Source organism: Acanthaster planci, linkage group LG02 (genome assembly GCF_054643075.1).
Source record: "Acanthaster planci isolate LZ-2023a linkage group LG02, COTS_SCS, whole genome shotgun sequence".
NCBI lineage: Eukaryota > Metazoa > Echinodermata > Asteroidea > Valvatida > Acanthasteridae > Acanthaster > Acanthaster planci.
This window is the reverse complement of record NC_141778.1, coordinates 9,359,290-9,384,296: the sequence shown is the minus strand read 5'-3', so window position 1 is coordinate 9,384,296 and position 25,007 is coordinate 9,359,290. Positions and strand designations below refer to the sequence as shown.

Sequence of the window (25,007 nt, the reverse complement as noted above, 5' to 3'; positions counted from 1 at the left end):
TTAACTGACGCTCTCTCTTGAAAATTCTGCTTTGAGTAGAGAACCGTTTGCTTGGAGCATCAAGCCAGGAGTGCATTATGTCCAGCAGGTCAAGTGCTAACATCGCAGCAGCGTTGAATGCCATTAATATTACACTGTATTAAAGATTTCCTGCAATGAAATTTACAGTGGCCCTGTCCAGAAAGTTCCTTTGCTGAAAAAAAGTTGATGGATTTTTAATGGGGCACATGAGAATTTAAGGAAAAAAATTAACAGAGATGAATTATCGGTTGGGTAGTGATATGTTGATAACATATAATTGATAACAAAATGCACTGGGCTGTCAAAGTGGAAGAAAAATCAAAAACTTAAGTATTACACTGTGTACATGTACATGTATATTTTAGATCTCTTGCAAACAAGATAAGGTACTGGTTGGAGAAAGGAAAAAAGTAAGAATAAATCACTTTAGTAAGCTACTCGGCTTTTCCTGTGTCACGTTCAACCTGCTTTCAACTTGTGTGATTATCAAGCCCGACCATGTTCAACAAGAAAAAACTCCTTAAAACCTGACCTCTGTCCTGCTTGAGGGTGTTAACCATGCCAAGCCCTTCACAGACAAGAATATGCAAAATACATCTCACTCCCTTTCCCATCCTTTTATCTAGGAGGGGCAGCTTTCTGAGCAAAGATAAGGAACTTGGGGAAAGGGCCTGATGCAATGAATTACTGCTGTAAGGAGGCAAGGTCGTGGATGAGTGGAAAAAAACAGTTATAACCCAGCTGAGCTGTGGGGACATTGCATTGCCCTGCATTGCATTACACAGTGCAAGTGTTGGTGCCCTGCCCCACAACTATTTTACATGTATTTCTTTTGGAGGCTATATGGTACATGTGGTTCTTGATGGGTATGATCCAGTACAACTTCACTTTGTAATGGAGGAGGAATGTGTCCCAGAGCAGTTGAAGTGGGAAAGCCTGCTTGTTGGGATGGAGGCGACCCCAGATTATTGGGAAAAGTCTACAAAGGGGACTTCATTTTGCAATTAAATCTGGTATTGCACGTTGTTGCTTTTGATTGGGTTGTGCTTAACCCTAACTACCGGTACCCCAAACCTGCCATACTCCAACAGCAGGTTTTGTGAGGTTTTGTACCGTACATGATGAACTTGTTGAATTTTGTGAGACTTGGGATGAAAGGCCCAAGGAGATGGTGTTGGATTCTATGTGAGTCGGGACACACAGGGTTCATTGTGTGCAGTGTCTGGCTTGCTGTGCCAGTGGTTGGACTATGCTTGATTTTGTCAGGTTTGGTACTGTTCAGTGCAAGTCATCCTATACTGCATACCGGTAGACCCATCCATACCATATCACTCAAACTCCAACAGGCTCATTCTGTTGGAGTTTATCAGGTTTGGTACATGTACAGTGACCTGCATGTACATGTACAAGTACATGTACGTAGACAGGTACATGTTGGCTTTTGTGAGGTTCAGTGTGCTCTCTAGTGCAGGAGCCTAGGGGGTTAGGGTTTAGCTTGGTGGTTTAATATTGGGTTTCCTTGAGAGAACCTGAGGCCAGGGTTCCCTCCCTATTCAAGTGTGAGGCGGCCCCACCTCACTGATTTTAGTGACCACCTCAGGCTTTTCTGTTGAATTTTACCACCTCACACCTCACAGATCAGTTTTACATGTAAATCATTCTGAATGGTAAAGAAGGACACAGAATACAAGATCAATTCACATGTACTAGTATTTTGAATGTGCTATTAGACTGTATAGAACTTATTTTAGGCCTGTTAGAAAACACTCACTTTTGTTTTAGGCACTAGAACTTTGGCAACATTTGTTTGACCACTATCAGTACATGTACCTCAGGGGAAACCCTGCCTGAGGCAACATCAACTTCACTTGGCTGTTGCTTGAAATAACATGGGGCTGTGGGAAAAGCATGGAACCACTGGCTGAGGGCTTCCATACAGTAGTAGTACAGGTACCGATCCATGTGGGCGCATGTTTTTAACACATGTACACATGTACATGTGTATATCCAGCCATACATGTAGCCAAGTACTTACTTGTACATTGATCACAAGGGATGGGAGCTAAAGTTTTAAATGTGGCCAAGTGTAGTCTTACAAATTGTGGCAGAATGTGCACAGAGATTCAGTTATCAGTATTCAGAGAATTACCGCTATTTGTCAGTGCCCAGAGAATGAGATACCAGAACTGGTATTCCAGGTAAGGAATCCAAGAAATGGACACCACCGAAACCAAATACAATCCACTGGTCTTACCACTGCCGTGTTGAAATCATTAACTATATCATCTGCACCCGTTGACAGAAGTCCTGAAGTAAGAGTGTATATTTCCCCTTAAATAAATGTACGGTAGATTAGTTGAGTCATTGTGACCTGAACTGCCATTTATACATGATTCTTTGAGGCTGAAAAAAGTGAAGGATTTTTGGTTTTTGAAAGAGAAAATTGAGAACTAGTTCTGAGAATGTCCGTATATCATGTTGTATGTTTTTCTTTAGGCCTTAAATAAATTTCTTCTTGCTGAGAAAAGGGGCTTCTTCCTGCATAATAATCCTGCAACTGCAGACAAGTAGACACATTTTTATGGATTTGTCTACAGTTGAAGGAATTTTATGCAAAATGATGCCCCTCCAAATCTTTTTATTATCAGATCTTTCCCAGGTGCGCTAAAACTCCTGTCGCTGGGCTTGTCCAGTGAAGGCGATAACCTGATAGCCCCTTAGGCAAGTTGGAGGATGGCGGGCGGTGATTGGATGAGGGTATTAAGTAGTTGAACCATGGGTGGAAGCAAATAGAAAAAGGTGATTGTACTGCCTGGTACAGCATGTAGTGGGGGGTGGGTGGGTTGTAATGTCAGGGGTTGTCCACCTTGAGGAAAAATGGGCTCTAGAGATTTGCAATTTGGATGAGAGCTTTGGAAACTTTAAGAGCCGTGTTTTGCGTGGATCTGCGTGCCTGTGTTTACTGTAGTTTCACTGTGCAAAGAGTGTATTGCTTTCCTGTTTGTACTTCAGGGAATACGGGCGATTCACAATAGTGCGCCTCCAAGAGTTTGCAACGCGTTGGCTAATCACAACATGAAAAATCTGTTGACACTTTTCAAACGTGCTTTGGGTCGACAGATTTTGCGCATTGTGATTGCCCAGTGTGTTGCAAACACTTGGAGGTGCATTATTGTGAATTGCTCATATTGGAAGGAGGATTTGATATACCGGTACATTGATTTTTATTTTTAGATGATATTTACAGCCCATAGGCATGACCTCCCCTGTAGTTTAACATGTTGAATCCTTAACTCCCCCCCCAAAAAAATCCCAGCATTTTGTCCAGGAATTTCGGATTATTTATCAAGGTGTGAATTCATCTTGTATATGTACTGGTATGTACATGTACATGTGCCCCTCGTTCATTGTGGCATTTTGATTTTTATCTTGAAAATCCATTTTAAGTACATGAATGAATATTCGCACTTACAAGTGTCGTAGGGTTGGAAGCTATTTGTGCAATGACTCCAGCGTGGGCTGGGGTGGTGGTTGCAAGTACGGTACATGAACAACTGCTGATGATGGGTCATTCAGTAATGGAGACACTAGGGGAGACTGGAGCAAGTCTAGGCCATTTGTGCCAGACAGTCCTTGATGTTGTTTGCTATCTTTGTGTCTGGTGTCATGTCAAGTGCATGGCCGTGTCATGTCATGGGGGGGAGGAGGGCACCCCAAATTGGATTGGTTGCCACACATGTTGAAATATGGCCAGGAAGCAGTCAATTTATGGTGTCAAAGTTATTTATTTCCAGATTGGTCTATCTTTTCTAGCCTTCTGAATCATTGGAATAACCAGAAGAGCCTAAAAATGAAAACCCTCTGTAAGTTTTCTGTGAGAAATACTGTTTGTGTTGGATTTGTTTGGGAAAATATGACATGAATAACAATTTGGCCATCTCTTAGTGGGCTTTCAATAACCAGGTGTAAGTTATAAGATTTGGCTATACATCACATGTGCTATTCAGAAATGGTTGTGAATTGGATCAACTTGATCCAATTTTGCCACAAGTATACAGGTATATACATTCCCTAGAAATTGACATGGATGTGGTTTTGTTATTTACTTATTGGCTTTTTTTTAACTTGTTCATTTTTGTGTGTGTACAGGCAGCTGATGAGGACAATGTCATGTACATTGATGGCAGTGGGGATGGTGGGGAACCGGGCAATGTGGCAGAAGCCGGAACACCCGATGACGAGGACAACACAGAAGTACCCGGCGAGATAGGATCAGGTACCGTGGGGCCCGGCACGAAGGCCGCAGGTAAGAAGACAAACTGGGTTATGCAATAGTGGCAGTTGTTGGGAGTTCAGAGGAATCACTCATTGGGTAGAACACTGATAAACGAGCAGTGGAGACAAAGGTTTGGCTCTGGATCATTGATTGGTTGATAATTCATTTTTGACGTTGAACTATTGCCGGCACATGCCGGTACGTGTAGGCATTTAACAGCTTTGGCTAGCCCAATGCCAAGGGGACACATTCTTTTGGTAGGAAATGTCAGACTGACTTGGAGGGACAATAACAAGTTTGCCCCTGTAATAACTATTGTTCAACTCTTGTAGTGCCTACAACCCCAGTACCAATATGTGTGTGTTTGTGTGTAAAGTGATGAAGTATTTGGTCAAAAACCTCACAACGCCACGGACTGAAAACTAACAGTAAAGTTTACTGGTAAGATGACAAGGTGTGGTGGAAAGGTGTTCTGAGAACGTACATGTACAGATGGGATTAAAGACTGTGTATAGGATTTGTAAGATCTCAAAAACGGGACTGTCGGATTATCTTGAAATTTCTCAGGGTAAAGTAAGTACCTGGTACATAATGGTGTCAGACAGTCTGTAAAATTCTACTGCCAGGAATGCTGTCATTTTTGAGAAAAGAGAAATTTCATATTTTTTTCCAAAGATTGTCCGTTCGGACGATCTTTGGCAAATACAATTCGTTCCACTACCGTAACCATTAACAGACACAAAGAAAATGTGTGTGAAGCATTGAGCTGTTGGAAGAGTCTATATCAACAGGTAAGGTACAAACTGCCAATGTGCCTTCGGTGTGCCTAAACTGCAGTATTAACTAATAAAATAAATATATAACCATAACTAACGGCCTAAAAGAGAATTTGGACTGTTTTGATATTTGAGGTTTCTTTATGAAACTGTGGAAGTTTATCTCATGAATTTATCATTGTAACATAACCCCTTAAGATTATGGTATGGTCCAAATACCGGTACATGGGTAGATCATGGCCGCTCCTTCTGAGCTCCCTGGTTTTCTCAAACAAAATTTTCAATTTTGAGACATTTAGCTTTCTATTTTTCCAGTCACAGTAACTCTTAAGCCCAAAATGCAAGGATAGTTGCCACATTTGCTGATTTATAAAGTGTTTGTGATGGGGGTTGCCACATTTGCTGATTTATAAAGTGTTTATGATGGGCACCAGCGGTGTGTGGAGGGTTTTTGCCCGACATGGGAGGCTACAGTACATACACTGTACAGTATGAAGAGTGAACAAATTCGTTGATTGTGCATACAGTATGCACATGTACTGGTACATGTACATGTACACTGTACAGTACATTTTGGTTGCTCAGTGACTGTGGTGACTGCAGTCAACTCTCTGCACGATGACATGGTGTTTATTCAACAAAATTTTCAGTGTTGCATTGCTGAAGAGGAAACACAAACTTCAAGGTAAATTTACAAATCACTATCACTGCTCAATGCCATAGAAAAAATGCATTTTTGAGAGCTATAATTGTTATCCAGATTGACTGTGCACTATTGTGGAACTCAGGAAAGTCCTGTGGCCCTTGGACTTTTGCGAGACAAATTACACGAGTTAGGCTTCGAGTGTTAACGATTTTTTCTCAATTTTCCTCAAAGCAGTGAACTCAAAAAATGAACGGGGTCCTTGAAATGATACACAAACTAAATCACAAACCAAAATTGGCAAATTCTGACAAGTTGCAATACATGCACCGTTACATGCCAATCCTATACACTGCTTTTAAGTGCTTGAACTGTTGTGGGACCACCTTACCAGGTAAAGTCTGAAAACGGTGGTCCTCACTCGCTAAGAGAGAAGGACTGTAGCTAGTTTTATTAACCTTCAAATCAATTGAAAAAGGGTACAGCAATTACCAAGAGCCATTGTGTCATGGTAATGAGCTGGAAGTACACTGTACATGTACAGCAGGTGGATCAGCCATATGTACATGTACATTGTACAGTACACTACACACCTATGTCATGGGGTGATACCTCTGTTGCATTGAAATATTCAAGTCTTATTCTGGCTGAGGCTAGAGGGTCATGGGCATTGCTGAAAGAAGCTCTTAAGGAAAAAAAGGGGTGAATTTTTGGTGTTATTCATGGATACAATAACCCTTTGCCAGCTTGGCACAATAGAGATCAACAAGGAAATCTGATAGCTTGGCTGGTTGTATAGATGCCTGTCACTTTGGATTTATTAGGATGCATGTCAGGAATTGGGAATGAAAACCAGGGGAAAGAATCAAACTGGAGGACTTGCCATATGTGATTTGCATGAAGGACAGGAATTCCACACAAGCACTTCACAGAATTGCTGAATTGAAGAGAGCAAATGAAACGACAAACCACATCCAGCATATACATGTCAGGTCCTTCCTGTTGGAAAGAAAAGTAGGTTAGAAGTGATCCAGATGCAGGCAGGGCAGTAACCGCTGAAACTGGTTTCCTAGCCTTGAGCCCTTTTCGCACGACGACAAAAAACTCGCAAGGCTCGAGAAACTTTCTTATGCTTGAGGAATCTTTCAAAATTGCCATCGTGTGAAAGGTCGGCAATGCTTGAGAGTGACAAGCATTCCTGGTGAATCCTTGAGATATTTTGGAGGAGGTCCGGACCTACGACAAAATCTTCCACTAGCGGAAGATTTCTCAAGCAACCCATGAGAAACGGTTGTGTGAATGGACGCACTGTTTATTGTACAACGTCCCCTGCGATAACCTACACAGTGCGCATGCGGAGTGACCTGCAACCTCACACAGCGCGTGCATTCCCTTTAACTCTTATACCTGTCTCTGTAGTGTCGTTTCAGGTATGTCCTGCGATTGTGGCACTGCTTGCCGGTGCAATCAGGAATACCTCCCGTGACTTCCCGCCTCACGTGGCTATTGTGGACCATGCCGTCCATTGTCGCCGTAATTGCAGCATTTCCATGGCAGTTATAAGGCTGAGAGTCTCATCATACTCCCAGCCCTTCTTGGAACTTTTCAGCTTCTTGGTACTCCCCGAAACATCGGTTTCGGGAGAACGTTTTTTCGTCTGCAAGTTTGACTCTGCCGATGTAGCGTCAGCCAGTTTTCATCGATGCTCTCCAATCTTTGACCTCACATTGCGCTGGTACTAGTGGTATTTACGCTCAGTAAGTGTGGAGTTCACCGACAACCCGCGGAATAAGTGTTCGCGTCTCAAGGAATGCTTGAGAAATGTTACACGGTGCCGTGTGAAAGGACACGATCACGGTTTGTAAAGTAAACAATCAAATGTGTCTCAAGCCTTGCGAGTTTTTTGGTCGTCATGCGAAAAGGGCTTTTGCCGGTCACCAGTTCAAAATCACAGAGTTTATTCCCATCTGCTCCAGTGCGTGCGAAATACGAAAGAACAAGGGTCCACCCCAGATAGCTTCAAATATGCAGCTCTTCATAAGAAAATCAAATTATGTACACACATGTACACGTACGTGTATGTTTGGGTTGAAAAGTCCACAGAAATACCAGAACTGCGATGATACCAGAGTAACAGGCCATAAACCCCCTAAAGCACATACCGGTATAAAATTCCTGGTTGGGAAAGCAAGCTGCTCTTATTAATGTACATGTGCAAAATGCGAAACATCTTACAGTTACCCGTACGTGTGCATGTTTTTAGCACATGTAAAGATTTCAGAATGCTCATCCAAACAATTTATGCCGTGGCTAACTACTTTCATTTAAACATTTCTGAAGCCTTAAAAGGAAGACCTCAGTGTTGGCAAGTTCAGGCACCGAGTCTGGTGCTGTTTACCCGGACCGAAGCTCAGCTTTGTTTAACTTTTTTTTTTAAAGCATTCCTGCTACAGTAATCAACATAATTTTTTTTCGCCAGCCAGGGCGAAATCCCCAAGCTCACATTACAAGGTATGAAAGGCCACTTCCAGGGGCCCTGTTGTTTACAGCACGTTCTTGCACCAGAATTGTCATACCCCGTGGGGTTCTGTGGGCTGCCCCTTTCAAAGGCGCTGTCAATTTCTTTTGCTGTTCTTCCAAAGGGGAAAGATGTCGAATAGGGCGTTGCCAAATATCAGAGTATTGGATTGATTATTGAATATTGGAATGTTATTTTCCGAATTTGAATATTTGAATGGAACATTCATGAAAAGGAAGGGAGATTGTTTTTGTTTTCAGTGAGAAAAATCACACTAATGAAAATGAAAAGCGACAGAATAATGTATCTTACAGCGATTCAAAAAGTAAATTATTCTTTAAAAAATTTAGAAGGAATTTTCAATAGGGCAAGAAGTATTGTTCATCTGTTAAATCAGGCTGGAGATACATGTACTGCTAAGGAGTGGGAAGCTATTTTACTTATTTTAATGTACCATTGTGTGCATTATTGCAACTGATGGTTTGTTCATCTACAATCTGCTGGTCAGTACGACCGAATAATCGGATAGTCAATCGAATTGAAGGTTGAATATTCGAATAGTAAATTATTCGAATTGACTAAGCCCTAATGTTGAAAAGAAATCGGGAGAGATTTACTGCCAAACAAGAAAAATGAAACATTTCCTCATTCCTGTTTCAGAAGTTTAATTACTCTTGTGTCATTGGTTGAATGTCGGAGAAATTTTCCATTGAAAGCTTGCCACATAATAAAGGTAAAATAGTCCAACTTCGAGAAAGAAAGCAGTGTTACTTCATTTGTATGCACATGTATTAAATTTCATTTATAATGTACATGTACTATGCGTTTTGTACATTTCCTACACTTAAAGTTTGTGGGAACTTACATGTATAAAGACAAAAAATGTTAACAAACACAAAAGCTGTTTTATCAAATTGTAGAAACAACAAGCAGTTTCAAGTCTCATTGAGGATGTTCTGTTATGTTGACTGCACTCGGTCACCTTGGGCTTCACCTTTTCATAATTGGCTGGCTCTGGGGGGCATCAGGCACAGTTCCAGGCAGAGCTTGGTACCATACCTTACAACTATGTACATGTATGCATCAGGGCTGGCCTCAGCTGGCATAAATAACAAACAACCAGCCCAGTCTTTAAAGGTACTGGATGGTGAGAGAGTTTTCAGGGCTGCACAGTTCGGCCTGTGTTAACCCTCAAAGAGCCGGGTTATTTTGGCCCATCTTGGGGGAGGGGGGGAGGAGGGTTTCAAGGTGCTCATTTGTCTTTGAAACTTGAATCCTGGTAGCTTACAAAAGACACTCCTTATCATTACATATTTGGAGTTTGATTTCAATCAGACATACAGGTACATGTACTCTAGTATTTGAATCTCATAGGTACATGTACATGTACATACCGGTATGTTCCAACCTGTGTGCATTGAGTACCACAGTGGAAAAGATGAATGTATACATTTTGGGCTGACTTTTCTCAGAGAAATGGGCACTGCACAACAGTACATGTCCATGTATTTTCAATTTTCACAAATTGGTTTCCAAATGACTGCAAAGAATTTCTCTATAGAGTCCTAAAGACTCGGCTCCTGAAAACAGGCACTTTGGTGATTTAGATGTATGTTGGGGGATACTGCGTCTCTCCCCACCCCACTCTTAGGGTTAATGCACATCATGGATGATGGTGTACAGATTTCTGATTGAGGTACTGGTACCAAAAAATCTGCCCTTTTTAACAGTGTTGGTTAACTTCCGGTACAGTTTGATTCAAAGGAGACATGCAGTGGATATTCAGTGCAACTTGTTTTCATGCATATTACTATGTAACAACAAAGCAAACGATCTACTGGTAAATTCCTTTGTTTTTGTCGAAAGTGAAGAAAAAGTGGTAGTTTTTCAATTCTTAGAAAATACTTTCCTCACTGTGTGCGCGAGGGCACTAATGTCCAAACAAGCTGTTTATGAAAACATGAAAACCAAGTACAAAGTGGAACCTTGTTTGTGTACATGTACATATACGTAAACCGTACTCCAAGAAAATGTTGAAAATTCAGATATTTTATACAAAGCAATTTAGAGACACACCTGTTCTGCCTTGAATGACACCACACTGGATCATGAGTGCATGGACATCTTCATTAGCAGAAAAATCCAAACTTGAAATTTCTCCCTTTTCTGTGCTCTCGAAGATCCTAGAATTGTTGTTGTCTTTTTTTTTTTTCTGTAGGTGATCTTCAAACACTGAAAGGTACCGGTAAGATGCATGTACATGTACTTGGAATTTCATTCTTTCCATTTGGATTACAGTCTGGAACCGTGGCATGCAGCTTGGGCAAATTGCATTACAAATCTGTCACTCGCTCTCCCGTTCAATGTTTTGTTTACATGTGAATGCATGGCTTGCAGTGTTCACACATTGGCTTGACCAATAAAAAGAGCATTTTATGCTACTTGGAATGAAATGCATGTACACTGTACATGTACACTGTACATGTACATGTATGTACCATACATTCTGGTTTGCAGCCAGCAAAGATTAGACAATACCCAGCACTTTAGCTTCGAGCGCATACATGTTTTTGCAGCCACTGTTAAAAGGCGCAGTCCATCAGTTGAGCTCACAATCTAAAGAGGCTTGATTTATGTACCACTAACTTTATGACATTTGAGTTCAGTGAATGCTGTACTGGTATATTCTGATAAAAACAATGTCTCAATTTCAAATAAAAACATTGCAGAGTCATGCTTAGAAGTGCACTTAAGTTCAGCATCTGGGACACGCTCTCTTAATAGTCTTATTCACCTGATTGTACTGGTACATGTACCTACATGTACATGTACATGCACCTGTACTTGAATACTGCACACTGAACTGATGGATTATAGCAACGCACACATGTGTATTGTGTCATTGCTTGCACATGCTGAGCCAAATTAAAACAAACTGCTAAATGGTAATTGCCAAAACTGCATCTTGGGACACGTTGTTTTTAAGATGATTGCTTGCCTAAAAGAACTATTTCATTTTCAAGAACATGAAAGCAGTCCTATAACTAACTCTTCAAACTAAGTACTGGTATTTTATGAACAGCTGCACATGCCGGACTGTACCTTAAAATTGTTCAGTGATAAATGGAAAGGTTGTCTGGCCAGTCATTCAGGATTCTAGGCAGAATTTGTAAATATTTGCCATTTGGTGACAAGGGCGACTGACAACTGGAACTGTGAGTTGGGATGTTCCCTCTTACAGAATTTCTGTCTCCATTCCTTCCTCTACCCTAAGATCTCTTCCCCTCCCCCTTTAAGCTGAAACTCCCCTGCTATCCTGAACGATTCCCTATCATTCTGCAGCTAAATTGTGGTGGTGTGCAGTTTCCAGATGCTGATCCTGACATTGGCCTTAAAAATGCACATGCTAGGTACATGTACAGGCTACCAGAGCGGTGTGTCATCAAAAGGGACTAAATGGCCCCGCCAGGGTAGAGTGGCCTCAGTTTAATATGATTGATGAGTGAATGTGATCTGAGAAGGGTTTAGAGAGTGTCATGGGAGGGTACTTTAATTGGTTGTCTTGGGCATGTCATGAGGCTTAAGGATTGGAGCAGGATTATGAGTGGGCTTCCTCAATTTGTGACTGCTGGAGCATGGCCAAGCTCCATTGAACTGCTTATGGGTAGTTTCTTAAACTTTAACCCTATATACATGTGCTGTACATACTGGTACAACAATATCTACATGTATGTGTACTCCATCAACAGAATCGGTTTGGCTCTCATACATGTACTTCTGAAAGGAAAAGGAAATACATGTAGGTATATCTTACATTTACGGGAGGGGGGGGAGCTCCTGGATTCTGTTGTGTTCAGCAGTCAGCAGGCTTCTCATGTTCACTCCTTGAGTTTGGGTGGGATCCACATTTTGGTATTGATAGATTCTGTGGGATTAACAAGGATTCTGTTTGGAAAGGTTACGATTTTGTTGGATTCCACACACTGCTGTTTGTGCATGTTGAGGTACCGTACTCTGCACCCATTTACTTTACGGTTGGTGGACTTTGTTGGATTGGCCAGGAATCTGTTGGATGAGTTAGGATTCTGTTGGATTGTGGAGGTTCCACACATGGCTGTTAGACTGGGAGCAGTGTGGAATTTCCTTTACAGGTGCAAGCACCTAATCAGCAGAAATTTAGATCAAGTTAGTACCCTATTAAATCAAATTGTAAAGAATGATGTTTGGAAAGTTTGAATTACATGTACTACGTGTGTTTCAATTATCTGGAACCTTGTCTGGTTTGGCAAGCTGTGGAAATATAGGAAACTATCCAGTCCACTGTTTGGAGCCAGTCCAAACGATTCATTTCTGGTGGACAGTATTTTGTGATTGGCAAACTGCCAAAGGCCATGAGAAGGATGTTTCCCCCCGTAGACTTTTTTCAAACTGCTGTTCAGCCAGATTTGTTGGAGTTCACAAATTCTAGAACAGCCGAGAGGCAGTCTGTGAACTGTGATTGCTAGAAGCTACCGGTATCTCCAGGGAGCAAAGTTCAAGATTACAATGCCAAGTTCACTGTGCTTGGTTTCCTCTTGTTTTCAGAACAACAATGACTGGTCATGGTGGAGAAGAGAAATTAACATCCTTTCTTTCCCCCCCCCCCCTTCAAAACCTGTCATTCGGATAGAACCACCAATAAAGGATGGAAAGTAACAAATATGAAGGCAAAGCGGTTAAATTGCATTCACATCAAGGCTGTTGTCACCAATCGCGGCCATTTCAGCATCAGTCACCAACGACACTTTAATCGCATCCCCTCTGGTTCTTTCACGCCAACCGGCCTTCCTGTCCCTGTCCCCCTCCTGTGTTTTCCCACGTCCCTGCTATTTTGGGAGCTTCTGCAAATCTTGGAATCTCTGTGTGAAATTCTAGCTGGATCTCTCGCTCTCGGCCCCCAAGTCATTATGCAGACAAAAGAAAACCCACCTGGACCACGCTGGGGCTGTAATTCATTTCACGTGAAGGACTTCCTCAGGACTTTACAGTGACTCAGAACAAAGACAGATCCCTGCTGGTTGCCGTTTATGAAGCTTGGATAAATCTGTAAACTTGCGCTCAGTAGAGGTGGGCCAACACTTGTGGGAAATGATTATAAATGAACCGCCGGTCTACAAGAAATTGTGGTATGCAGCGGCGGCCTTTTACAGCACTACCAGTACATGTAGGTGCATCTGGAGAAATGTTCAATTTGTCATTATCTTGAATCATTTTGGACCTCATTTACTTGTCTCTTCTTATGTGGAATGCTCGGGATTATTTTATTTATCTTTGACAGATAAGAATATACACGTACATGTATGTACATGTACTGTATGTTGTGAAAAAGAAACCTTCCTCTGTTTTTATTTTGCAGAATGCAAAGTGAAATTTATCATCTTGATATGGTTTGGTAGGAATTTATGTTGAAGATTTGCTTGCAGTATGTATGGATATGCATGTGCTGCATCTGACCCAACAAAGTCTAGAAAAGGAAACCTGTTCCTCTCTCGTTCACTAATAATGTTAGCACCAAAAAACCTGTAATTAACTACATGTAGCTAGATAAACACTGCAGTTCACTCTTCCCTAAAAATACCCAAGATCTATGTTATAAACAGAGTTTTTAACCAGTCTAATAGCGACAGGCAATATTATTTGACTCACAATATTTGATGCTCAGTATTATTTGATGTGCGATATTATCTGACTTTTTTCAAACATCAGGTGAAATGTCAAACTGTCAGGCAGCTGGTAAAAGAATGACAGTTTGTTATTACTCCTACCTCCGATGCAAGGACCATCTTCAATTTTGTTCTCCATCAATGCATATCAGCCCCTGGATCAAACTCGATGACCCCAATAGGCCAGGTCTAGTTCAGTCCTTCCAGTGGCCATCCCAATTCCAATCACTTTTCATGATGTTTCTTCAAAGATGTCCATCCAAGTTGAAACCAGAAATGACAGTACGGTGGCCTTGACTGGGCATCTTAAATTTCCCTTAGTACTGTTGAGGTTCCCTTAACCTTGACCCCACAGTATTCTCTAAAAATTTTTGTTGGGGATTTGAAATTTTGATACCCAAATTTGCCTTGAAATAAAACAGGGCATCCACTTTGCTTTATACATGTTTAAAAATACATTCGCATTAAAAAATGAGGTGTCCAAAATAACACATAGGATGCCCAAATGATACCTTAACATTGGTTGGCCAGAAACCTGGACTTGTTTGGAATGTTTATACAAGACTGCAGATCACATGTTCTGACCCCCAAATGCCATGACATAGTTTTAACATTTCAAGAATTCTCAACCCTCTCCTCTCTGACTCCTGAGAGGTTCCATGCAAGTGTGTTTACCAATCACATCAGATAAACAAAGTGTTCTGTTTGCCAGCCAAGCACAATAAACAAAGCACAGTCTTGACAGGGATCAGCCAGCAGACAGACGGACAGACAGACAGACACCCACTCTGGGACATGCGAACAGTTTACCCCTGCCTGGCCCTCAAATTATGAGCTTGAGTCAGAAAAAGGAAAAATCTACCGCATATACACTGTACATGTAAACATGCAAAATTCTTCTGGGTTTGAACTAAGGTGCTGTTTATAAGCAGGAAACCGCTGCATATTAACACAGCCAGTCTCTAGCACATGTATATGTACAGTATATGTGGTGTGCTATCCAAGGTATGGTACATGTACATGTACCGGTACATGTACTTGGGCTGGTTACCTGTCTTTGCTAAGCTGCTATTCTCTGTGCTCAGTTATTGTCTGTGAATAACAACTCCTCGAACTTGGCCCCGGGCTGTAAGTGCCAGCCAGAAGAGCCTGCCTGTCAACGCTAAACAGCCAGTGGTAGTGAACCCACCTCTCTCTGCTGGCTTTGGAGAGCCAGGCTCTGTTTTCTCCAATTGAAAGCAAGGAGACGCCAGCAGATAAAAGTGTGTTCTGTTGCACCCTGGGATTTGTTATGCCACCTGTGCTTTGAATGGGGCAGAACTAGGAATGTCACTCTCAAACATTGAAGTGCAGTTACAATGCACCTTTACTACATGGGCCTCTTGCTACATGTATGTAAAAAAAACCTACAGTAGCACACATGTGTACTGTTTCATTTACATACCGGTACATGTAGGACTTCTTCATTATCGTCTTTGTTTTCCAGTGGCCGAGGGTGCTGTTGCTGTGATGTCACTTTGGGCACTCTCTTGACTCTTTAAAAGTTTTATTTGTATGTACATGTGTGTATTTAGTGGCCTGCCAGCAAGAACTGTGCTTGTAATTTGATCCTATCCATCCCGAATTCTCCAAGAGTGAGAGGAGTCAATATTGTAAGGGCTGAGGAGTTTCTGTACAGGGGACATGCAAAGTGTCACTGTGATAATTATCACTTAAAATATCACCATGATAATGCAGAAAAGCAAAGTGTGGTGTCATTTTGAACGGAAAGTGTAATGCAAATGAATGGAGGACAGGTGCATGTTGGTTCTTGTGCTGCTTCTTGCTCCACTGCTTTTTGCACACCTAGCTGTGTCCAAGACATAATTTATTCGCTTCGGTATTATATAATTGTCATATTGTAAAATAAAAGTTTTGGCTCACATTGCAGGGAAATGCACTCGGCACAAAAAGAAGCTGCTTAATATGAACGGGCTCCCGGTTAATGCCCTATGCACTGTTAATATGTTTGACTGGCTACATGCACCTTATCTTGGCCCACCCAGTACATGTGGCATAGAAGTGCATTTGCTGAGCAATATTGTCTTTGTTGACAAGTTTGTGAGGATGAAGAGAAGTCCTGTGTGCATGTCTTAAGATAGATACATGTACATGTACCAGTTGGTTTTGCCATGCCTGGGATGTGACAACTAAACCATGGTCTCCCTGTGCTGTGAATGAAACACCTCGTGAAAATGAATCATTGCCCTCAAGCTTTTGCTACATATACCTCAAATGCTTCTATCCTAATTGTTTGTGTCAGTTTTTGTTGAGTTGGGAGATGTACATTTGCACAGCCGCTGTACCCTTTATTTGATTGCAACGGCACCATTGTGAATGCTAGAGCAATGTGTAATGACTCTTTGCAGAATGAGATTTGCCAAACTTAAAAAACACTCTTTAACCCTAACCCCCAAGCATATTGTTTGGCTTACACTACACAGTACTACAAAATACTAAGTAATAGTCTGAGCCTGAAGGACCTAGCGCTACAGATTACTACTTCTGGCTAGGTTACTTCCATTGTTACTTGTACAGAGAACAATAAAGCCATGCATTTGTAGTGCCACAGCACTGTATGGTACATTGTCTTCCCTATTGTATCTTATGGCTTCACAGAACAATAAAGTGATGTCCTCTTACGAGCGACAGCGCTCAGTACTACATTTTACTACAAGTAGTAATTTGTAGTATTATGTAGGGTTAGGGTTATTCTTAGTTGGCATAGAGCTGGATGACCAACCTCACACCACATATTTACATCATTGTTGGGTTTTTAAAATTGGTGTTCATAACATGAACACCAAAAAAAAAGGTGTACCTGTGATTGGGTTTATGCACCTATTCATGTGTACAAGAAGATTGTAATTGCTTAGTATTTATAAAGATTGCCAAGCCAGCTGTGCAGAAAGTTGCCAAACAAAAAAATAAAGGCTGAGCAAAATTGGGTTTCCAGTTGATAAATACCCCTTTTTTTTACTTGGTGTGATCAGTTTCCAGGGAATTTTTGCTTAGCATGCCAATTTGTTAAGCAGGGAAATTGCTTGTACCCCGGTACTGCTAAGTTCTAGAAAGAGGAGCCAGCCAGCATGTTGTGCAGGATAGAGCTGTCCTCACCCAAGCAGTGGATGAATGTACAGTCGAACCTCATTAATAAGCGCTCTGTCGCTACAACATTCTGCTTACAAGGACATTTTTTGGTCCTATTACCTTTGTTCTTCGTTATTTTGCTTCTTGTTATAACAAGGTAACCTGCTAAGTCTGAAGGACCTCTTAATGAAGTTCAACTGTACATGTACCAGTTAGGTTCTTAGCATTGATTTACTTGTTCAGATTGGAAACCTCACTGATTTCTCACATTTTTCCATTCGTTTGCAGCATCCGTCAAGCTGTCGTTCGATAATACCATCCGGATCACAAAGATTGGCAATAGAAGGGCCAACTTCATTGAAACCTACAGGGATCCTAATTCAGTTGAATCGTTGGAAGTCTTCAACCAAGTGTGCTCTGTGGTGAGTTGTTGGGTTGTTTCAGGGCTGTCTGTACGCTATTTCTATCTACATGTAGCTGTATGTGTTGCCCATCAAGTTGTCTCCATCCACGCCATCCCTTTGGTCCCATCCTGTCTGCTCTCTGCCTCCAATCTGATTACAAACACCAGAAAAGGTTGAAGTGTCGACTGTGTACTTTGAATCTTCAAGCAGAACTCTCCACGATTCTGGTACAGTCTAATGATTAGTACCCAAAGTATACACAGTAATGTTAAACACCAACAGAGAAGTAACATGTTCACTATAATTTGGTTCTCTAAGTAAAAGTGAAGTCCTGGTGAAGTCTGTCACAAGCCAGTGTGGTCCCTCAGGCTGGCATTTATTCCTGGTGTCTGCCGACTGCCAGTCCATTGCAGGTTACTTCCCAACAAATTTGGGCTCTCATTTGATATGCCTGGGTAAAGAGAGGCAAGGGGGGGTGAAGCAGCTTGCCCAAGGACACAACCTGTTGCCAGCAGGTGGATTCGAACCCCCGACTTGCTGATTAAGAGTCACGAACGCTAAGCATTTGACCTCACTCCCACCCACTAGAATACGGTAACCGTACAGTGTGACTTGATTTGCAGCATTGTTCTGATTCTTTTTCTGTTTTTGCATACAGCTGACAAGCTCAAACCAGCTGACCAGCCGGGCAGAATCCTGTGTGGGTGTGTCCATCACTGAAGGCAGCCTGGTGGTCACCACTAAGCTCACCTTCCCAGAGGACACTGAGGTCACATCTGCAGCTGTTGAGAGTGCCATCTTGGAGAGCGTGACTGACCAGACAGCATTGACAGTAGATCTGCGGAGCATTACAGTTGAACCCAGCATATCAGGTCAGTTCCCTTCAGTCCGGACTCAACAACTCAACCTCCTGCAAATAGCCTTGGTTCAACAATGCTGAACACTAGGAACTGAAGACCATGGGGGGTGTTCATTGTCTGGACATGTGAAACGGACACAAAAGTCAGTTGTCAGGTGTAACAATCATGCATGCACTGGCCCAGTTATGAAATATTAGGTCAGCAACCATGCCAAAGTTCAATTTTTCATGAAATTCTGAAAAAAAATTTCTGTCAAAGTACTTTATCCCAAATGTGTAATACCTTCCAATTTTCAGAGTTTCAGCTGCATACCTTCTTGAAATGTGGTACTAAAGTGTCCATTCCGTAAATAGAAAATATTTCAAAATATTAACTGTCCCATATCCTTGAAACTCCACTGGGAGGTTTTTGGAGGATTTTGAAGGGCTGAGAAGGTAGACACCATCCATTATTAGTTATTTGACATGATACCCTGGGAAAATTCAATTACAAGGATAGTGCTGTGTGGTTCCTGCAAAGTGGCTCATGAAGGTTCTTTGCTGCAATGTAACAAAAGGCAGAATTAAACAGCTAGGCAATTTGAACGCCCTAAAACTAAACCCTTGCAACCTGACAAATTATTTACTTCTTCCTTCCTAACAGAACCAGAAGGTACTGAAGTTGTCGAGCCACTAGAACCAGCCACCAAGCCTAAACCTAAAGTAAGTCAATGAAAGTTTGATGCTTTCAAAAATTGTTCAGCCCTAAATGAACTGTTGTTTAGGACCTGATCTCAATGCAGGTGAGAAGGCTTGGGTGCCATCTTGGCTCTCTTGGAGTCAAAAATAAGAACCACCCAATTAAACTGTCTTCATCTTACATGGGTCTGATGCAAACTTGTTTGCCTTTTCCTTAAAGGGTTTTTTCTTTGCAGAAATTGATCAACCATTTTCTTGTGTAGATGCAGAAAGCCCTGTTCTTATATTTATCGGCAACATGTTGAGTGAAAAGATGTGCTTTGTTTTGGGGCAGTTTGTGTTAGAATTTGTGAAGAAGTCTAACGGTGATTGAGAACTGGGAAGACACTAAACCCTCCCACTCGGTTTGGTTCAGGCATCAAGTTCCATTTGGCAGGGGATTTTTTAAATTCCTGATTCTTCTTTCCCTCATTGTCCTTCACAGGAACCAGACACTCCTTCACCATCAAGACCCAACAAGGGTAACCAGGACAACGACATCTTCTTCACGGCAACGACTGACAAGCCGGCTCACAGTGGCGGCAATGCCACGGTGTCCAATGAGATCAACGATGTGAACCACGACAACAGTCTTGGTGTCAAGAACGAGAAGGAGAAAGAGCAGGACTTCTTTGAAATGATCCTGGGTAACCCAGTGCTTTTAGCTGGTAAGTTCACCTCCTGCTAGTCGATCAAATCCTGTCAGCAACATCTGTCGTCTTTTTGCTGGTCTCTCCAATCAGACATAAATTGTTTCTTTTTTGGGGGGGGAGGGGAGATGGGAGAGGGGTCCAAGCCTATGTCAAATCATGACACTGTTGATGCTGCCGTCAATCTGAGAAGTATGCTGAAATATGACTTGCATACCTCTCACTGGAGCGCATGCACGACTGATTCCCGCCACATCACCTCTCATTTCAGCACACCCAAGGACCGGACATTTTCTGGCCTTCAGTTCGGGATATTATTTGGCAAACTTTGCGGCTCTGAAATTCGTCATTCCTATGGAGTTAAGGAGCGCCTCTAAGGAAAACATGTTTTCTCTGGTTTTATGTGTTCAAATAAATATGGAAGCATCCAAACCTTTGTGCATGCCAAACAGCGGCTACAAACAACTATAACAAGTTAACAATGCATGTAGCCATTGTTTGGCATGCACAAGGGATTATCCACTACAAACACGGGGCGAGGGTTCCCCACATTTTCTCTCTTTCTCTGAATGGCGCAATCTACATTCAGAATTTGCATCTTGGCATGAACGGAAAAAAAGCCCTTTTTAGCTTGTTATAGTTGAGCTCTGAAGACAAATGACACTGCATTCAGTTTGGATGCTTCCATATTTATTTGAACAGATCAAATCAGAGAAAACATGTTTTCCTTAGAGGTGCTCTTTAACGGCACTTCAGCCTTCAGAGTACCTTCCCGTAGTGCTCACCCACAAATTTTCAACACTGGATTGTGTCTTTTTCCCTCCAGCTCTGGTTGGCGCTGTTGTACTCACACTCATCACCATCATCCTCATCATAATGTTCATGATCTACCGCGTCAAGAAGAAGGACGAAGGCAGTTACTCACTGGACGAGCCCCACAAAGTTAAAGACCCAACAACCTACTGGAAGGACACCAAGGAATTCTATGCATAAATAATGTAAACATCATTCATTTTCCTTTCTTTTCTCCTCCTTTTTGGATTTGTTACTTTCCGCATTAATTTATCAGAGATATACTTGGGTTGTATTTTTGATGACTTGCCTTGTGTTGTGAAACAGTATGGGATCTATGCGTGAACTAACGAGGGCAGTATTCAATCTGTTCACAAGAGTCAAGTAAGGCCACCTGGACAGTACTTGGGAACTGCTTTGAAACACCAAGATGTAACACTAAGTGGTTGTTATCCTTTTTTGTGCTGGTTATCGCGTGGTCAGCTTTTTTGTTGAAGGGTCTTTGGCTTTGTACATCTTTTCTTGTTTTTTAAATGGTTGGGTTGAAATGAAGTTATTTGAGCATAGTCGCATTGTATCAAATAGGAATTGAGGTATAGTTTGGCTCTGTTTGAAATGCAACAATAACCCCAGAAAATGTTTGAATTACCAATGTCCAGATTAACTGATGCTTGTTAATTCTACTGTCAGTTTAATAAGGTGTCAAAAGGAGTATGAACTAAGATGGCAGATAGACTTATCCTTGGAGAAGTTGGTCTCGTAAAAATTGGAAAAAAAAATTTCATGCCTGAAGTGAAGTTGAGTTTGTATTTTTCTATGCATTGCCTGGATGTAATGGTGTTGGTTTTGAATTATTGGGCTGGACTTTATGGGGGTTAGGTTTGTCTTGGATTTGGGAAGAAGAGAGAAAGTGTACAGTTAAGTGCTTAGAGAATGAATCAGTTTCCGGGGAAGCTTGTATAGACGTGACTGAAAATGTTTTTATTCTTGGCTGTTGCAGTGTGTTAGTCTTTCCCACCATTTTCAATGAATAATTATCATGTACAGAAGTAAAAGTAATAGTAGGGTTTTCCTTTGTAGTTAGGTCAGTAAAAGTAAACCTTGCAAACAGTTAAATGGTTACACTGTTATCATTGGTGGAAAGAATATTTCTGTTTAATCTGGCTAGTCTGTAGACAAGATAGACTTAGTCATTTGAAGCCAGTTTTAAAGAAGTTGTCATTTTTATATCAAGGGATTTTTGCATCCTTGGGTGCTCAACTGCGTGGAAGTCATGGAACCACTTAAACGGAAACTATCACTAAGGGTGTTTATATGCTAAGCAGAAGTCAGCGGAAGACCAATCACAATTAATACACTTTGTACGGTAATTTTGCTGGTAATCCGCTCTTGCTCAGCACGTAATCTCTGAGCTTAGTAGCTCCATGGTGTGTGTCCTGTAGCGGTTGCAGTTTAATGGTCGGCCTTTCGGGGTTTTTAAAACTTTTCTTTGAAGGAATTTGAAAGTTCTTTGTATACCCTTCTTTTGCATCCATTCTTTGGTGTTCTGTCCCTGAAATGGACTGGGTCAAGAAATAGTTTTCTCTTGTTGGCAATAATTTCAAGGTGTTTTTTGTACTGTTCTCTTGTTGGTTTGTTGTGCTGAAAATTTGACACAAGCCTATGAGAAACATAATTGTTTATCTAGGTGAGATGTTTGTAGCCTACAGTCCTACTGAGATCTGTAATTTGTTTGTTTTAATACCTTGTTTGATTGTCACGAAAAAAATGAAGAAAACTGTGATGTACATCTAGCTTAGATTGTGTGTGACTGTATAGTTTGACTGTGAGCGTCCATGTTAATGAACAAAACTTTAAAAGAAGGAAGATTGTAAAATACCAGTGCCTCAAGGATTTGTAAAAAAAACTGCTTTGATATAAATAACTTCTATCTCCTTACTGATTTCTTGGTGTTGTCCTTCCCAAACGTATAGTGGCAAATCATGGGCATTTTGGCAGAGATAATAGGTGTCTTTTATTTCTACATTGACTTCATTGTTAGTTGCAGTATCTTCCATGATTTTACCCATGTAGAGAGACTGACCTTTTCTGGGTCAGATACGTTAGATTGAATTCACTCTTCTCAGAATGCTCACTTGCAGGGGGGAAATTGAATGCCTAGTTTGGAAGTATTCTCATAGAATCAGGATCTTGAAGCCCATCCAGCAAGCACTGTCAAATAATCACAATCTTTTGAGTGTGGCAAATCCTGATACCCCTCCCAGCCCCCCCCCAAAACAACAACAACAACCCAAAACAAACAACAAAACACAAGGGTTAGAGTTGAAATCAATGGATCCAAACACAGCCAAGGTTTTGCAGTCATGTTTCTTCAAAATACCCACTAATTGTGCCTCACTAATGGTCCCTTGTTTTGAAACTTGTCCCGTCACCCGTTGATGAACTTCCCAAGCTGCAGACGCTCACTTCTCCTCGGTTCTCTTTGAAAGTCTAAAAGTGCTTCATTCATAAGCCATTACAATAGTTCATTGTATGAAATAGGAAGTGATATACTTAAACTCTAACAGAAATCAGTTCTGCTTTTTGTATCATGTATGCTTTAATGAAAAAGAGGTTAGCATTTTGTAAGTTAAAAACATACATTAATAGCTTTTTTTGCTTCATTTTGTTTTTGTCTCAAGGAATTGTCCTGTAGCTTGGGTCTGATTGGTTTCCTTGCATTGTGTAACACATTTTGTGACCTTTGACCTTATAAAAATAATGCGAGGAATTGAGAAAAACAGTATTGTTATTTGTTCCCTTACGCTAGGAATGTAGCTTTCATATTTAACCTTAACAAATAACACCCTCCTGAAGTTGAATTTAGTTTTAAAATTGCGTATGATATACATATAGTTCTGCTTTGTTAGCTGGTTTGTTTTGGGGGGGTTTTCCTTTGTACCCAACAATGCCCTGGAGATTGTAATGTGGTATTGCACAAGTCAGGTGCCTCAGATGTTATTAGTTATTGTGAATCTTGACATTCATAGGGATCCTGCCAGGCCAAAGCATATTACTCGACAGAATCGTTTACGTAGCATGTGGGTGCTTTAGCATGTTGGCACAACTACTCCTTTGGAATTTGGCTGTGGCCATTTCTGAAAACCTAGCTTTGGTTCCAGTTGTAGTTTCAGGCTGAAGTAGTTGAAGCTAGAGATAAAAGCCGAGCTTTGAGAAAGGGCAGAGGAATTTCAGATGACTTGACAACATCATAATGTAAACAGTTTATGCTGGGTTAGTCACTAAAAGTGAAATCCAAAGCCTTTCCCAGTGGTAGAATTGGAATAAATACAAGACTATACAGCACCAACATTTCAAAATCATAACGTTTCTTTTTTTAAAACAATGATATACATGACCTTAATGTACATAGATTGCGAGCAGCATATTGGCTCTGTTATTTTAATCACACTACAAAATTTTGTTCCTTAATGTTTTGAGCAGATGTTTATTTTTGTGAATAAAGATCTGGGTTTTTTAGGGGGGTATTCTTGCATATCTGAATCTACAAATATTGGTCTCTGTGAATGGAGAAATGTTTACCTTGACAAGACTTTGAGAACTTGATTTTGTTGGGAAAAACAAATTGGATTGTTGATTAGCAAAGATTTGTTTTGATGTCTGGAAACTTGTTACAATATTGAATTTATAGGGGGCGTATTTGGTTGTTATTGAAAAATGGGCAAAATGAATAAAGTACATTTTGAAATAGAAACACAAACATTGAAAACAAACTGACAAGGTTCATTTTATGGTATCACCGATGGTATATGGTAGATTGGTTGATGCGTAGATCCAGGTAGGAAACAAAATACTGGCATGACTGATTAGCACAGACACTTGTATATTAGCAACACTTAACGGGCAGCTTGGTCTTTAAGAGGCACAAAACAGTTCTAGGACTGATTTCAACAGGTTGACCTGCTTATTAAAATAGTGATCAGGGTTGGTTGAAAGTTTAAATTACAATCTACGTGTATGTGACTCAGATTCTACCTGATAATTAATGACCTTTCACATGCCAAGCCCCAGCCTGTGTTGCAAACCGCATCACACCTTGCTGAATTGTCAAATTCGTAATACTGAAATGAACCCATTTTGAAAGTGATACAAGTACATGTACCTCAGTTGCTGCGTTAGATTGAGTTTAAAATACCATTCTTGTGTAAAAAAAAACAAAAACATATGTAGAATGGTAGATTTTTACTGTATATACATTGCTTAGTGTTAAGAATAAGGGTTAATTAGTTCTTGACCATTTTTATAACAAAATTTTAAAAAAGCTTCTGTTTTCTTCATCACTGTAAAATGTATGAATACAACACAATGTGCGCTTGAATATAAACGTTGCCTCCATTATCCATGAAACAATAGTTTAATGGGTGTTCTGTTTCTTGTTTCATCTTGTCTGATTTTTAAGTCGTTTCTTATGAGACCCTTTCAAAAGAGAATTTTAAATTGTGGCCATATTTTGTAAAAGA

General features: G+C 40.9%; 1 protein-coding gene across 3 annotated transcripts in view; it reads left to right on the top strand.

The window, feature by feature from the left end:
* LOC110987997 (uncharacterized) overlaps positions 1-24,260 on the top strand; it is a 54,296-nt gene extending 30,036 nt beyond the window's left edge. Inside the window, exons 2-8 of one of the 3 annotated variants that reach the window (XM_022251221.2) lie at positions 4,171-4,327; positions 10,453-10,473; positions 17,354-17,487; positions 18,128-18,341; positions 18,972-19,030; positions 19,491-19,713; positions 20,522-24,260. In XM_022251221.2, the coding sequence (XP_022106913.2) occupies positions 4,171-4,327; positions 10,453-10,473; positions 17,354-17,487; positions 18,128-18,341; positions 18,972-19,030; positions 19,491-19,713; positions 20,522-20,688 (975 nt within the window). In that variant the 3' untranslated portion in view covers positions 20,689-24,260. Of the gene's footprint in view, positions 1-4,170; positions 4,328-10,452; positions 10,480-17,353; positions 17,488-18,127; positions 18,342-18,971; positions 19,031-19,490; positions 19,714-20,521 lie in introns of all 3 variants that reach the window. The other 2 variants (XM_022251220.2, XM_022251222.2) reach the window with 2 other exon arrangements.
* Positions 24,261-25,007: the final 747 nt, after the last annotated feature.